The 17614-nt window shown below is 30.6% G+C and overlaps 1 protein-coding gene and 1 pseudogene across 2 annotated transcripts; one reads left to right on the plus strand and one right to left on the minus strand.

Moving 5' to 3' along the window:
* Positions 2668-9665, plus strand: LOC109356615 (type I inositol polyphosphate 5-phosphatase 8-like). 2 transcript variants are annotated; one of them, XM_019600026.1, is made up of 10 exons: positions 2668-2864; positions 3750-3810; positions 3916-3991; positions 4955-5048; positions 5198-5302; positions 6664-6988; positions 7619-7788; positions 7874-7982; positions 8211-8359; positions 9395-9665. In XM_019600026.1, the coding sequence occupies exons 2-10, from the start codon at positions 3778-3780 to the stop codon at positions 9663-9665; spliced, it is 1332 nt and encodes a 443-aa protein (XP_019455571.1). In that variant the 5' UTR covers positions 2668-2864; positions 3750-3777. The 2 variants fall into 2 exon arrangements, with proteins under 2 accessions (XP_019455571.1, XP_019455572.1); XM_019600027.1 differs by having other exon boundaries at positions 3922-3991.
* LOC109356190 overlaps positions 13356-17614 on the minus strand; it is a 23848-nt pseudogene continuing 19589 nt past the window's right edge.

Below are 17614 nucleotides of genomic sequence, written 5' to 3' on the forward strand. Positions count from 1 at the left end.
CAGAAAGGCACCATGGGTATTTGGAAAGTCTATATAAAGACTCTAACTCTCACAACATAAATACACAACTTTTATATAACTCTCATATTACTCTGAAAAATTCTCTCACTATTTTTCTGCACTTTTGCACTAAGTTCTTAAACTTTCAAAAGGAGAATTTTTCTGAGTTAATTAAAGTAATTGTTTCAAAGTTTTACAAATCTATTGAGCATTATTACTAAGCATACAAAAAGAGTTGATTGGATTGCAAGTATTATTATATTTCATATTTGTAAAGGCAATCCAAAGCCATCATTGAAATTCTTCAATAATTGTAATAACTTTCTTTCATGGGGTGTGAATAGAAAGGGGATAGAGTTACTTGGAAATGTGTTTTCCAAGGGTATAAGTATTAGTGAATGTGTAAGGTACATAGAGATCTCGGGTGAGATATTGTAATTACAACTTATAATATTTAGTGGAAAATCTCTTATGTTGCAAGAGTACTGGACGTAGCCTTCGGTGGACAAGAAGGTGAACCAATATAAAATACTTGTGTACTCTCCTTTCCCTTTCCTCTTTACTTTATACTTGTTTATTTTCTGCAATATCATCTACTACAATTTTAAGTCAACTAATTCACCCCCCTCTTAGTTGCTATCTTACTCTTACAATGATCAGGTTATTTTTCCTCTTAGGGCTGAGTAAAGATTATAGAAATAGACTTTTTTGTATAACCAATAATATATTATCACCTTATAGATAAGAAATTAATCACTTTTAGAATAAACTCTTTCAACATGTGTAATTCCTAAAAATTGAATATTTGATATTTTAGTATAGAGATCTAATAGGTCTTTCAAAACTTCCTTCTCAATCTAATTTATCTCAATCCTTTCTATCTATACATACATGTAGTGTGGTATGTTCACAATTACTTATAAATAGTTTCCTCTAGTAGTATATATATATATATATATATATATATATATATATATAAAGCTATTCAAGTGAGAATTGTTCTCATATAAAAATTTGTGAAAACAATAAATCCGACTCTTATAATTAATCATGGATGATTAGAATTAAAAGTTAGTTATTTGTCACATGATAATCATGTACATGTATATTTTAAACTTAACCATTTAATCAAGATCTAATAATATATATTAAGTGTTTTCATTTCTCACAATGGTGTATTGTTTTCATGTGAGTAGTTCCCTATATATGTATGTATATGTATATATTGAGGTTAGGCATAATAATGTATTCATAACTTTTTTATAACTTCTTGTACCTTTGGTACTTAATTTAATTAACTTTTTTTTTTGCCAAAAAAACAAATTAACAATGTGTAAATTATAGTAATGTAGAATTATGAACTTTTCTATATAGAAAACATTTGGAGTTACTCTATAAAATTTACTATACTCTTGAAGATATCATTGATGTAACTAGTTTTTTGGGTAGCCTGGATTAGTAGGTTTAAGTATGGTGAGTAGGACTCGACTCTAGTTGCTTACCCGATTTAACCTAATCATAATCGAATTTGAATATGGTTGAATACATCGGGTTTAGGGCCAAATTCGGGTTCAAAAATTAGACCTGGTCAATACTTATGGTCGAATAAGGGACAAACTTTACTCGGTCGAACTCGTTTCGTGGTCATCCATTCATAATGTTTGTATGTGTGTTTTTCAAGTTTTTACAAAGTAATGATATCTCTTTGATCGAAAGTATCATTGATTGTCTATTTTTATCATCGTATGAGTGAGTCTAACAATTTATTACATAGGCAAACGTTATTACAAACAATAAAATAAAAACAACTAAAATAAAAACAAAAAAAGTAAATATAAACAAATAAAATCAAACTAACTAAATCTTAAATACGACAATGTATTGTCACTCAAAATACTATGTACCAAGCCCTTCAAGCTAAAGCTCAGTAAACTTTACTTTTTATGTAGGCAATAACTATTACAAACGATAGAATAATAACTAACAAGATAAACATAAATTATAGATATATTCAAATAAATGAAACTAAATAAATCTTAATTAAATTATCATTTTATCAATCAAAATATATGTAATCTAAGAGTGAGTATGAGCTGAGTTGGGACCGATATGACATATTCTCTACCAAGTCCTAAATGTTGGTCGAATAATTTTTTTATAAGACCTGAGGCTAACCCAACTCTAAATGTGGATGAAGCCAACTTTTAAACATGAATCTGACTTAAGACCTGGTTAAATATAATGTATATTCATTATAAATAAAGTCTTCTAATTTTTTTATAGTCATTTACATATATGTATATATTATGAAAAAATAGGTAATCAGTAATATTTTGGCAAAAGAAATCCATGCATTTGAATTTGAAACTACAAACAAAAGAAATGAGTAAACTAAGACATATTAGATCATAATTATATCTTACCTAATTCTAAATATTAATCGAATTTAAGTTTTGAATCTAAACTTAACTTTAAACCCCAATCAAACTCGAATATACTCATATCTAATTATGTTCAAACTAAATCAAGTGATTGGATATCATCTTATTATACTCAACCCTAATGTAATATATTAAAGGAGCCCACTCCACACATATAAATATGATAACCAAGTTTTTCCCTTTTCACTTTTCCAAGGAACCCTCTTCTCTCTCTCTCTCTCTCTCTCTCTCTCTCTCTCTCTCTCTCTCAAAAACTGCACCAGACCCAGAAAGGGAAACAAGCAAAAGCTGAAAATATCTCAATTTTCTTTCTCTCTTTGTTCCTATCTTTCACTACGAAAAAGAAAGTGGCATCTGAAACAGTTTTTTCTGTTCATTCTCTGTGAAACTGAAATATCTTACTCCCTTTTCTTGTCCAATATTGTAAGTGCCTTTTTTGTCCACTTGCTTATTGGTTCCTTCATTTGTTACATTTCTTGCAAAGCTTCTTCACTTTAGTTACATCTTTTCAGATTTCTTTTCTAATTCGTATATTTAAATAATGATACAAAGAAAGTTAAATTATGTTGTACCTTGAACTTTTTCTTAACATCTTCACTTATCACTCTCTAACTTACTAGCAATGTTTTTTCCACTATTCTTGTTCATTCTATGTTATCAAAGTCTTTCTCTTTTTATAAGCTATTTTTTTCATTTCTACCACCCATTAAAATAAAATTTTCAATAAGCTGTTTTGTTTGCAAATTTTCTTTTATGGGTCTTCCTTATGTGAAGAGGAGAATCAGAAAAGCTTCAAATTTTGAATTAATGGTGATAGAGGTCTCAATCTTCGCTTGAAGATGTTTTTTGAATCTTAAGATGAAGCACTTTTTTGGTTCTTTAGTTTTCATCTCTATTCCTTACGTTGTTTTTATTTTCTTATCTTTAAAGCGCAAAATAGGGCTATTAAATATTAAGAATATTCCTCAACAAAAAAATTAAACCTTTTCTAGTATATTTGATGATAAATTTCCATTTTTTTTCTCTTTGGGAACTCAAAAAATAGAAAATGACACTGTTTCCTCAGCAACTTGGTCTTTTAATGTAATGAATAACATAAAAAATTTGGTGGAGTGAAAATAAATATATGGATTTTATTTCATTTACATATATGACTTCTTTCAATGACTATAACATCTCTTAATTTGTTGTAAATAAATTCACTTTTGGGTTCAGAGAATCTCCATTTTAATATTAAAACCCTAGCCAAATATATTTCTCCTTTCAATTTGTTCTAATAGTTTCATTGTTACTCTATTTGTGTTCTAGTTTTAAGTGATCCGAAGGTGGAGGAAATATGATGAGAAATAAGGCAAAGAAGATAAGCAAGGTATGCACTCACTCCACAGAAAAATTATATTTACAATTTTTTCTAAGTTTGAAATCTATATATCCTTTTATTTTATTTTATTTTATTTTTATTTTTATTTTCTAATTGCAGTCATCATGGCCTAAACTAGCTGTAAAGAAGTGGCTTAATAGAAGGAGCAGTGCTGACAAGTTTGTAACAGGTGAAATTTTTTATTAGTGCTTAGTTTTTTCAATTCATCAATGTTTATATATGTATATTATCATAGTTTATATATAAGTGAATAATATTTTGGTCAAATACTGTAACATCTTGTTAGATTTTTTGGATGACCAAAAGCCAATATTTGATTCTTAGAAGCGACATTTGCTGGGAGGAATAATCACACACTTTGAAAATATTTGATTCTTAGAAGCGACATTTGTTGGGAGGAATAATCACACACTTTGAAATAAATTAACTCCTTATCCAAAAGGGATGTGAATTACTTTTGATATACAAAAAAATATTTTATATATCAAAGTCATTTTGCCTACGTAGGACCATGCCTGTACCAAGATGGGTCATAAATTGGCTATCTTGGGCAACATTTTTGCTTTATCTTAAATCATGTCCTAAATTTTATTTGGATCAATGAAAATATATATATTTTTTTATTTTTACTTTTTAGGCTAAAGAACTAATTTCTTTCGGGGTTTGTGGTTATTTATCTCGATAAGTGTTGCTCAAAGGAATCAAACATTCGATCTTAGTAGTCCAATAAAATTTTATACTACTAGACTAATATCTTATTAATAATGTGTGTATAGTTTTAGACAATATATTGTTTAATTAACCGGAATTTTTTTGGCCAATCATGATCTAACTCAAGATCGAATTGGGTTGTTTGAAGGTGATGTCAACTCAATTTGTCAATTCAACTTTTTATAATACTTGTTTTATTGATTAAAATGTTTTTGCATTGAAAACATTGAGTAGATGGTATGACTGAAATATATTACTAAAAAATATCGTGATAGAAAAAGTAATGAAATGATCATATTCCTTCAATTTAATAGCTTTTTATGTTATATATTTTGTATAAAAGAAAAAGGTCACTATCCCATGTGTATCCTTTTTTCCTTATACTTGCTGAAATAATTGATTTTGGGCTTTATTTTCAAAGAGGAGTGGTTGATGAATTCCAAAAATGGAACGAAAGCTTGGGAACTTGGGAATGAGGCTACGCACGTTCATGTCACTAATGCTATGGATCTTAGGTATATATTTCCATCATATTGCTAAAATAATATATTTGTCTAACTTCAAATTTTAAGGCATTGTTTATTTATTTATAGTTAAGAAATATTGAGTTGGGAAATGTGATATAGGATTTAAATGTGTGGTGTGTGGAATAACTATTGTGTAGGATGTTCGTGGGAACATGGAATGTTGGAGGGAAATCACCAAATAATGGTTTGGACTTGAGGGATTGGTTGAAGTCTCCTTCTCCAGCTGATATTTATGTTATTGGGTATGTTTCTTTTCAGAAAAGATATATCATTCATGGTGTAAGAGTTTTATATATTATTAGTTTACCAATTTTTTATATTTATTAGTCCACCGTTCATTATTTAATTTCAATTTTTGTTGAATTTTTAGAAAAAGTAATACAAATAAATGGTGGATAATATACTGACTGTCTATAAATCTTTATATTGATATATAATAAAATATTATATCATACTAGAAGATAATTTACCTCCTCCGACTAGTAAAGTATGATACCTGAATGTTTTTTTAGTTTTAAAAATATTTTTATAGAAAATGATTAAACATAGTATATGTCATTATTTTAGGGATGAAAGAGATAACTTATTTTCTTATATAAAAAGATAATTTATTCTAATATATATATATATATATATATATATATATATATATAACTCTATTTCTTTTCCTCCTTATTTTCTTAGTTTCTCATTCACCACTTGAGTGTTTTCTTTTCAATTTCCATTTTATATTCTGTTCCACCCGTTTACTTTTGATGCATCCAATAAACTTGTTTAAATATTAAACAAGTACACAAACCAAACTCATAATAATTACACTATCGATTTTCACAATTTTATAAACTATATTTTATTGTCGGCATAAATGATGAATCATTAATTTAAAGCCTCTTGCATGCTCTTACTAATAACTGAGTGACCCCATAGCTCATTTGTCAGAATGCGTATCTATATGTGTATTATCAGTGACGTAGCCGCTTTTTTTATGTATATATTTTCCTCGTAGAAATCGGTTGTCCCAAAATCTTATCTTATAGACGATCTTGCACATATAATAATGAAGTAATCAATAATAATAATGAATGTTTAAAATTTATAATTGATGTATTATATTTTTATTGATACGAGATAATATATGTAACATAATTTAAAACATTCATATTACTCTCATAATTAGTATTTTTGTACCCTTAGTTTAATTAATATAAAATTACATTTATGACTAATTTATCATATTCAAATACATGCGGATAATTCGATGTAACTTGCATCTTTTGTGTCATATTCTAATACATGTGGATAATTAAATGTAACTTGCATCTTTTGTTCTAAGGTCCTACATCCTTAGTATTCTATTATTATGTATACTTCTAGAAGAAAATGTTGAAACATGTTATCATGCTACACAAAAAATGCTCACACGTTACACCTCATTACTAACATTAGTAACGTGCATCTATTCTCTCTTTTAGCTTTATGAGCTTGTTTAGTTTACTAATTTACCCTCATTTGCTGAGTATTTATGATACATAATTTCTTCTGTTTGGGGGTAAAACAGTAAAAGTCTAATCATCTCATTGTATTTTTTTGCAACTTTTGTTAGGTTCCAAGAAATTGTTCCACTAAATGCAGGGAATGTGCTTGGGCCAGAGGACAGTGGCCCAGTATCAAAATGGCTGGGCCTTATTAGTGAGGCTTTGAACACAACCACCTACACATATGGAAGCCCAAAGCCCAGGCCCAGGCCCATTTTGGATAATGGACAATGCAGCCCAAGGAGTGATGAGAAAGGGTATTGCTTAATAGGAAGCAAACAAATGGTTGGTATATTCTTGTGCGTGTGGGTACGCGCTGATCTTTACAAACATGTTACCAATATGAAAGTGTCTTGTGTTGGTAGAGGCATCATGGGCTATCTTGGAAATAAGGTTAGTTGTTCTGAAGAAGAATCTGGTGTCCACCACATTAATAATAATGTTAAAGTAAGAACAGATAAAATAATGAATGTTTAATTTTTTCATTTAATATTAGTGCAAGGTATGATTTAGAACATCGTATCCTTGTTTTATTACTCCCATTCACTTATATCATATATGAGTCTCAGTCTTCTATGGTGAAATTTTATAATTAAGAATATTGATAAAGTAAGAGTATCTTTTTAATTTAAAGTTTTTATGTAGTCATTATAATCATCCAACAACATTCATCATTATGATATATGTTGTTTTTATTTAAGACTATTAGCACATGAATAATGATTAGAAAATGTACCCAAAAATTACATGTTTAGTGCATGAACTACTTTCCCTTTGATAAATGGTTTGTACATTTAATTCACTTATGTATTTTGACTTTTCTAATTTAGAAATGAATTAATTTTATATGATTAAGTTAATGAACTTTAACTTAATTGGTTTGCGCAAGATTTTCATATAATTTAGCATCCTTGAAATAAGGGGTGAAAATGCTTTTTTCATATTTCTAAAATGAATATGATATTGGAGTTGTAATGCTATGATTACTTACATTTTATTTAATTGCATGGTTTTACTAAACAGGGTTCAATATCAATTAGCATGACATTATATCAAACCACATTCTGCTTTGTTTGCACTCACTTAGCCTCTGGAGAGAAAGATGGTGATGAGATCAAAAGAAACTTTGATGTATCAGAAATCTTGAAGAAAACTAAATTTCCTCATTACCCTGAAAGCATACTAGAACATGAGTAAGTTCTTTCTCTTCAATTAGTCAATAAATCTAAATAATCTTCTTTGTTCATATTTTAATTTGATTTTTTTGGGTATGTGTAGTAATGTTATTTGGCTTGGGGACTTAAATTATCGACTTGTTGCTGGTTATGATGATACACATGAGCTATTGAAGAAGAATAATTGGCAGACATTATTAGAAAAAGATCAGGTAATTTAGTTTAATCTGGTATTTATAGTTTTTTCGACCAATACGAATAGCATGCATCTTATGTTGCTTAATTTGATAGATTTTTTATTATTCGATGAAGTTCATGTAAGAGTTTTTAAGGAGGAAATCGATACCTGTGATTTTCTGAATCTCGTATGAATGGTGTGCTGATAGTATTTTTCTTCTTACATTGCCCTGAAATTTTTTTCTGTTGATTCTACTTTGCAGCTAAGGATAGAGCAGAAAGCTGGTAGAGTATTTAAAGGGTGGAATGAAGGAGGGATATACTTTGCCCCAACTTACAAATACTTAGCCAATTCTAACAATTATGTTGCCCAATCCTCGAAATCGAAGGAAAAAAGGCGAACTCCTGCTTGGTAAGATTCGAGAATTCCTAGTTATTTTAATCTATACACTTAAAAGGTCAAATATTCGATTTATGTGAGCGACTTTTGTTGTGAGAGATAATCACACACCCCAAACGAGACTACTATATATTTTGTTGACCACAAAAGTTGCATGCATGTTGATCATATAAAAACCTTAATTATAGATTATTGTTTATTATATGTAGTATTTGCATTTTGTATATATAGTTAGTGATGTTATTCATAGATGAGGCTTCCCCTAGTTGAATCAAAACCAGAAAATTAAATATATTTCATTAGGTTGACTCACTTATTTTTATAACCATTTGCATTTATTAAGAAACTAATGATGGATACCTTTGAAAAAGACTCACTTGTGATGTATAGTACTATGAATACTTATTCTTAATTTTATAGAAACAATTGACTCCAATGCAAGTTGTCTATCTCCATCGGACATTTGTTTTTGCATATAAGTTATTATGAGCCATATTTCTTCATATTTTTATTCAATGATTCGTATCAATTTGCATACACCCTTGCAAAGATAACATTAAAGGTAGCATTTGACATATGACGGTGTTCTGTTATCTTATGTTCTCTTTGAATACACACCTTTTTGTTGTACCAAAATTGACACTTTTTTAGTCTCTTGTTCTATTCATACATTTTCAAGATTTAGTTAAGGTTATTGGCTTATTGTTGTACTAATCATGTTTTATTATTTATTTATTTTTGGTACTCTCATCACCTTTTTTGGTAAAAACTAATCACTTCTCGGGTGCGTGACTACCCCTCCCAACAAGGGGAGTACATTTGATGTCTCATTTAGTATACCACTCATAAGTGATGACACATAGTGTGGTACAATCTTTTGGGATAAAAGATGTCCTCCCGCCAGCAAGTGTTGCTCTAAAAAATTGAATCTTTAACTTTTTGGTCATCCTAATATGTCCCTTGCACCATTGAACCAACACTTTGTTAATGTTCTATTATTGAATTATTGTAACTAATTTAAATTTGATTCTATGTTGTACAAAATAGGTGTGATAGGATTCTATGGAAAGGTGAAGGCCTAAAGCAGATTTGGTATGTTAGAGGAGAGTCCAAGTTTTCAGACCATAGGCCTGTGTACTCACTATTCTCACTTGAACTAAACTTGTTAAGCAAGTATCTCAAACCTTCTACTACTACCACAAGGGCATTGACAAACGCTGCATTATCATCTACTTGTGCTTCTAAAGTACAAGCAGAAGAGCAGCTCTTGTTACTAACAAGGCTACAAAGTTGTATAGATATTGCACCTAGGTTCTGAGTCCTAGCATCGGGTGGTTTCGAAATTTTGACACCACTACCAAGTTGTTGCAGATCGCGGTATGATGTAGGATTTGATGGTTATTGATATCGGACATAGATCATTTATTCCCAAGGCTGTCCCATTTTCAAGGTTGTCCCATTCTATGTTCCTAACCAATTAGATTTTAATGAGTAATATAAAAATGTCGCGTTTTGTTTTTAAAGATTTTCTTTTTATTTATGTGACAATATATGATTGGTCCAAAACGAGAAATGTGACAGCCTTGAGAATAAGTGATCTCTATTCATTGGTATCGTACCCGAATTTGTGCAACATCGCGGATGGCTAATCATTATGAAGCTATTGATGTACCAAAGGGTGGAGAAGTGAGGAGGAGAAAATTTTCACATGAGGAATTTTAGAGGATGTGAAAATAAAATTGGTGACATTTTTTTAGAGGATGTGAATAGAATATGCACCACCTTAAAGACCACAAACTCTTGTAAGTAAGAGAAGTTTAACTAGATTGGTAATATTTGTAAATTTCAAACTATAAATAGTAAGAATGAATATGAATGGTTTCATTGTTCAATATTAAATTAGATGTTTAATGAATATAATTGCCTTACTCATATTCATATAAAAAAGATGATGTGCTAAGATGCTATCCTCAGTGAGACATTCACAATATATTAGAGAACCCATTTTCATCACCACTCCATTCAAGTTAGAACTATTTGCCTTGATATATACCAAGACTCACATATATTAGAGATTGTTCAGTTATATATTTATATTTGATAAGTAAATATTCATTTCATTCTATTATGTTTTTCGATCTTACTAGTTTCGTCTGTCAAAAATTGAAAAACCCAAAATAGTTTCCAAAAATTTTAAATGGGGTCAAATTAGTCATTTTTAGCATGTTTTACAGTATATGATAGAGACTAATTTGATCATAAAAATAACTAATTTTACTTGTATTTGAAATTTATAGGGACTATTTTAAGTTTTTCAATTTTTAAGGTGTCAAACTGGTAAGACCAAAAAACATTAGAGACTGAAATAAATATTTACTCTTATTTAATTACTTGTAAATTAGATGGTGCCATTTGAAGTTTGTAAATGATAAAGGTGTTGGCTAGAATATAATAATAATGTATATTAAAAGTTACACCATCTTCAATTCTAAGTATTTTTGTTACCTTATTGAGATAACTTAATGTAACACTAAAAAACTTATTGAAAGACCAAAACAACTAGGAACTTATAGAATTGATGTTGTTAAATAAGCTTTTGGAGTCTTCATTGATGTTGATATATTCCTCCATAGTTTGAAAACTTGAAATTTTGATTGAAATTGGTTTGTGTCGCGCCCCCGATTTTCGGTCGAAACCGGTCACACGACTGATTTGGAGTCGCCACCACGTTTTTGCGGTAAAAACATAGAAAACCCTTTCGATGCCCAAACATTGGAAAGACTTGGCCTTTGAACTAGATCTCTGGACTTGGGAGTCACGAATCGGGGAAGGTATTAGCATCTCATTCGCCCGTTATCAAACGGTACCCACAATAATCGCATGGAACTAGATATACCCTAAAGCTTGTTAAATCAATAAATTATTTAGAAAAAAAATTTTGTTTTTTGTTATTTTTGTGTCTGACAAGAGTTCGTCCTGTTCATACGTATCCCCGGGTGCAATAGGGTAATCAAGATTTACGTAGTTCTTAAGTAGAAAACATTTGTGTGTTGATTGATTTTAGTTAATGAAAAGTGGTTTGACTTATATCATCTTATCCATATTAGTGAGAAAGAAGAGGTAGTACGACAACCACTCACCGCTTTCTTACTAACATATAATAAAAAGGGACTCGAATTGTCAGCTGATAAGGTTAAGGAGGGAGATACAACTTTGTCCTACGTCACTTTACCCATTTTAAATAAAAGAAGAGGCAGTACGACAACCGCTCACCGCTTTTTATTAAATAGGATAATGAGATAAGAACTTGATATATATTGTCTTATCCTTATTAGATAGAGAAAGAAGAAGCAGTACGACAACCATTCACTGTTTTTTTACTAACATGATAATAACGTAATACTCAAGTTGATACTCTTTCTCTAACCTTAGCACTTAAAAATTATTTTTTCTTATTTGATTTATTTTATGAAAATTTATTATTTCAAAGGTTTACATCATAAAATACTAATGGTTGTGGCTCTTGATTATTTTAATGATTTATATCATAAAATATCAATGATTGTGACTCTCGATTATTTCAAAGATTCATATCATACAATATTAATGATTGTGACTCTTAATTCAAATATTAAATATAATTTCAAAAAAAGAGTGTATTATTTAATGATAGTTCAAATAAATATGACATATTAATTATTGACGACTTTTTTATATTTACAAGAAACGATATTAATGAATAATTGATTATTTTTTTTTAAAATTGTCAAAAATGATTCTTTTATTAAAAGTTGGGTAAGACTTTAGAAGATAAGGACGACACTGGCTATCTACCGCCATCCTCATTACCCTAGAAAGAAGAGGTAGTACGACAATCACTCACCGCTTTCTATTCGAAAGGAAAGGAAGATATGGTTCGGTTCGTTCACCGATCTCCCAAATTCTTACTTAAACCCTCTAGAAATTTTTTAAGAGTTTTAATTTATTTAACAAATCTTATCCTAAACTCCAAAACATGTAACACAAGTCTATAAACTTTTCATGACATAGAACCCATATAAATCCCATACATAATATAAATACAAACAGACTTAACAAAATAAAATTACAAACAATAATTAAACACTACAATTTAAATAATATACATTGCCTAAATGGCTAAATAGTAAAGCTGAAATAATGAATTGATGCATATGTACTTTGTTAAATAAACATACACGTAACAAATAACTAAACAAAAGAAAACGAAATTTTTTTAATTATAAAGGAATGAGAAAATGAAGGTACTGGAAGAAGGTGAATGAGAAGAAGATTCATTTCTCTTTATTTATGTTTTATTTCATACCATGAGATTAATGAACACGGAGTAATAAAATGGGAATGGTACATGCCAAAGTAACATAATATGAAATACATACATATAACAATGACAAAAAACTGACAATGAGCATGAAATTATAAAATGAAAATAGCAATGTTAATGTATCAAGATATAAAATATGTGCATGTATATACAATGAGTTTAGACAAGAAATGAAGAAGAAGAAAAAATGTAACAGTAAGTTGAGATGGGTTTAAGAAAGAGATAAACCTTCTATGTTGTCTTGGCTAATAGAGCCTCGTCTCCTCCCTTTTTGGTTTGCCAATAAGAAAAGCTACTCAAGATATTCTAGCAGTTACTCCTTAGAGTTTAAAGATAACGTAATTTGTAATCTGGTTTATGGGATAGGACTGCCAGATTTATTTAGATAAAAGGGGAACAGCTACTCACTGTTTTTTTTTTGAAAAAAATGAGATAAAGCTTCCCTTTCTTTTTGTTACTAAAGTTGCTGAATTGTGTGTTGTGAGTGTTTACTAAGTGAGGCTTTTCACAGCACACTTAGGTTTATGGTTAAGGATTAAAGGTAGTTTAAGGTAATTATTGCTTAGTTTTGTGAGTGTTTTTAATTGTGACTCAGTCCTTGAACTTTCTTAAAATTTAAAAAAGACCCCGGACGAAATTGGGTATTCACATGTGTTTTATCATACTTTGTTCATCTTTAGCTATGATTGCAAAATGCTCCTTTGTTGCATTACCCTCTTCTACAATTTGCTTTGTTGGTAATATTTGCTTTGAAGTAATTCGACTCAGATCTTTGATTATTGGACTTGATGGGTTGTAATCTTTGCTCTTACCCCATACCACTAGGTATAGCCCAAAAATAATGATAATGGCGCCAATAATCCTGTAAAATGTATCAAATATGTTTAGTTTTTAATTTTATTTTAGAGTTAATATATATGTTATGTAACTATAAACTATAAAGATTTATATACGGTCGGTATATTATCGACTATTCATTTGTATTATTTTTTTAAGATATGAATAGTGGATGGTGCAGTGACAATATATAAAATTCATACATTATAGTGCGTACAATTTTTCTTCTTATTTTATTGAGTTATTTGGGCCAGTGTTTTTTGTTAGAGTCGTGACTTGAGTTTTAAAGAGGAATGAATAGAAATGAAAGACTTGAAACATTGTTGAAATTACTGTGAAGTCTTCGTTTTCTCTTTCTTCTCCTCCAAAAACTCAATTTGCAGAAAGACGCTTTGGGTTAGTTTGGGAGTTGGATTTTGGAGGAGATGTAAGGGAAAAAGAAAGATTGAGAGTCATGAAATACACTTGTAAGATGAATCTCAAACCTTCCTTTTCTCTTCTATCTCTTCCAAACTCAACTCACAAATAGACCTTGAGTGCTAGTTTTTCGATAATTACCTTCCGGGGAACATTTGCTCAGCCAGAATAAAGGAAACCAAGATGGCCACAATTACCATGCAGAGAGGACTAAATGTTGTGACAAAGACAGGGCCTCTTGTTCTAATCACTACTCCTTGTATTTAATAAGCTAGTCCTGAGCAAACTATACCCTGCATATGCAAATATCTTGTAAATTTATGTATATAGAGGAAAAAAGAAACTTTGTTATATGTATTATTACTTCTCACAACATAAATAATTTAATATAAAGCTCTCTATCTTATCATTATTTAGAGTTTATATATAAAATAAGAATAAAATCTTGGAATTTTGGAGTAGGAAGGAATCTTAATCAGGTTTTGTTCAGTTATATTTTTAAGCTTATTCTAAGGGAGCCTATGTTAGAAATGTTTCCACTTTAAGGCGAGAATAATGAATCTCGACTATTTAACTATATATGAGTTGTCAAAAAATGAATGATATGTAATAGACATAATAATCAAATATTAATTTTACTAGGTGTGATAAGTTATATGGGTCAAATACTATTCACAATCTTTTATCATTAATCATGTTTATCGATAAAAATTCTAATTTCTTCTTAATAATTTACCTTGTGATTTTTCTTCAATAAGCCTCACATTTATTCAATGGTTTGACCCATGTATGTGACTTAATAATCACTTAAAAAATCATCGTACATTCATATTTTAATATTGATTTATTTAAATAAAATTCAATATTCTAAACCTACCAAAATGTTTTCACCTGGCTACTACAATGTTGCATCATTTGATATATGAATTAGGGATTATGTCAACCTAGTAACTTCCCTTTCTAGGATTACATTCTCAAACTCAATCATTCCTATATGTTTTCAAATAAACAAAAGAGAAAAAAATCATACAAATATAAGTTTTATACACTACATGTCACTGCATTATTTACCATTTACTTTTAATTATCGTCGACACTTCAAAATAATAATACAAATAAATGATAGATGATGTAATGATTACATATAAATCTTTATACAAATGATGCATATATATTATACTTGTAAAATAATGAACTTACACTATAGACAACAACTAGTAGTTTTGTATCCCAATTTAGAGACCAAATAGAAGGGTTACCCCTTTCCATAACAAGGGCCACTATGTCACCTTCAATGGTTCCCAATAAATATCAAGGATAGGCAAATACATGATTGTATTTGTCTAGCCTCTGAAGCAATTAATTTGCTTGATCACAAAGCTTTTGGTGGAAACATGGCTATCAAGATTGACATCAAGAAAGCTTTTGACACCATGGACTGGGATTTTCTCCTTAACACATTGTAGGCTTTTGGTTTCTGTATGAAATTCAGGGATTGGATTAAAGCTATCCTGCAATCAGCTAAGCTTTCCATCAATATTAATGGGGAAATGGTGGGTTATTTCTCCTGCAAGAGATGTGTTACACAAGGAGATCCCCTATCCCCTATCATATTTTGTATTGTTGAGGATGTGCTGAGTAGGGGAATTGAGAAGCTGGTTTTGGATGGTTTGCTTAGCACTTGTGTTAGGCCTAAACTGATCCACACTCCTAGCCATTTGCTATATGCAGATGACATTCTAATTTTCTGCAGAGGGATCAAGAGGGAGCTCCTAAATCTGAAGCTTCTGTTTCACAATTACACTCAAGTGTCTGGCCAGAGAATCAACAACTCAAAAAGCAAATTCTACTCAACCAAGATAACAACTAGGAGAATTGCAACAATTGTAGAGGTTCTTGGTTTCTCTATTGGATCTTTGCCTTTTATGTACTTGGGAGTACCCCTATTCCTAGGTAAGCCTAGATCATGTCACCTGCAAAAAAATTCTAATAAAATCATAAACAAGCTTGCAACTTGGAAAGGTTCCTTGTTGTCTATAATGTGAAGGGTTGAGCTAGTGAAATCGGTGATACAAAGCATGTTGATCTATAGCTTCCACATTTATGCTTGGCCTACTAACCTTCTAAATCATTTAGACAAATGCATCAGAAACTTTGTTTGGTCTGGCAACACCTCAACAAAAAAGCTTGTTACAGTTGCTTGGCAGAAGGTTTGCACTCCACTAAATGAAGGTGGTTTGGGCCTGAAGTCCATCAAAAAGCTCAACAATGCTACCCTGTTGAAGCTGTCTTGGGAAATGCTTCACTCAGATCATGATTGGGCTGTCTTCTATAGGCAGAGATTTGGTAATTCTGCTAAACCAACAGATATGTACTTCAAATCCTCTATTTGGCCTGGTATAAAAAGAAATTGGAATGTTGTGAAAATGTACTCATTCTGGATCATTGGAGATGGTAAAAATACAAACTTCTGGTTGGACAACTAGCTTGGAAAATCTATGGTGGACTCAATGCAAATTCCAGTTCAACTTCACTCTTCTCTAAATGCCAAGGTTGCTGATTTTATGGTAAATTCAAATTGGAACTTGGCTACTACTTTGGTGGATAAATTTTCCAACATTGCAGCCAAAATAAAACAAACTATTATTCATGTGGGAGAAGATAGGCTAGTTTGGAAAATGCTAATGATGACATTTTATCCCTCAAAGAGGCTTATCATCACATGAGTCCTACTGTTAATCAGAACAATTGGGGAAAGATAATTTGGTTTTCTACTATCCCTTCTTCAAAATCTTTCACATCTTGGAGATTAATTCATGATAAAGTGCCAACATATGAGAATTTAAAAAGAAGGGGTTGCTCTCTGCCATCTGTGATCTCTGCAAAAACTCAGAGGAATCATCTTCACACTTGTTCTTCAATTGTCCCTTTGCTGCCTTTCTTTGGAATTGGATAAACAGAACTTTCTCAACCAATTTGGACACATCTTCAATTCTGCATTTACTAAAGTTGAATCAGAGAAGTTGGAGCAATCAGGTGAGACAAGTTTTGATAGATAGTATTATCCACACCATAAATTTAATATGGTATTGTAGGAATCAATCAAGGTTTCAAGATCAAAACATCATCATTACCTTAGCTTAGTCTAAGTTAAAAGCAGCTATCTCTTGGGCAGGAAACATCTCTACCAAGTATGCACACAATAATATCCATGACTTTGCTTTGCTTCATGATCTTCATATCAAAATCAATTACAACGCTGCTCCCAAAATCTTGGAGGTCCTCTGGCAACTTCCTCCCTCAGGCAGAATTAAAATAAACATGGATGGTGCTGCTAAAGGTAATCTCGGTCATGCAGGAGGAGGTGGAATTTATAGGGACAATTATAGCAATGTCAAGGTCTGCTTTGCTTGCTACAATGGTGTGGAAAATGTTATTTTTGCTGAATTCAATGTTGCAATGCTAGGTATAAAAATTGCTCACAAGAAGGGTTGGCATAAGATTTGGTTGGAGTGTGACTCAATGCTCGTAGTGGACATTATCAATCACAAAGCCAATGTCCCATGGAAGCTGGCAAGTAAATGGAGCTTGTGTCAAGCTTTGCTCTCCTTAATGGATATCATAGTTTCACACATATATAGGGAAGGAAA

This window comes from Lupinus angustifolius, chromosome LG09, assembly GCF_001865875.1.
Source record: "Lupinus angustifolius cultivar Tanjil chromosome LG09, LupAngTanjil_v1.0, whole genome shotgun sequence".
In the NCBI taxonomy this organism is placed as follows: Eukaryota; Viridiplantae; Streptophyta; class Magnoliopsida; order Fabales; family Fabaceae; genus Lupinus; species Lupinus angustifolius.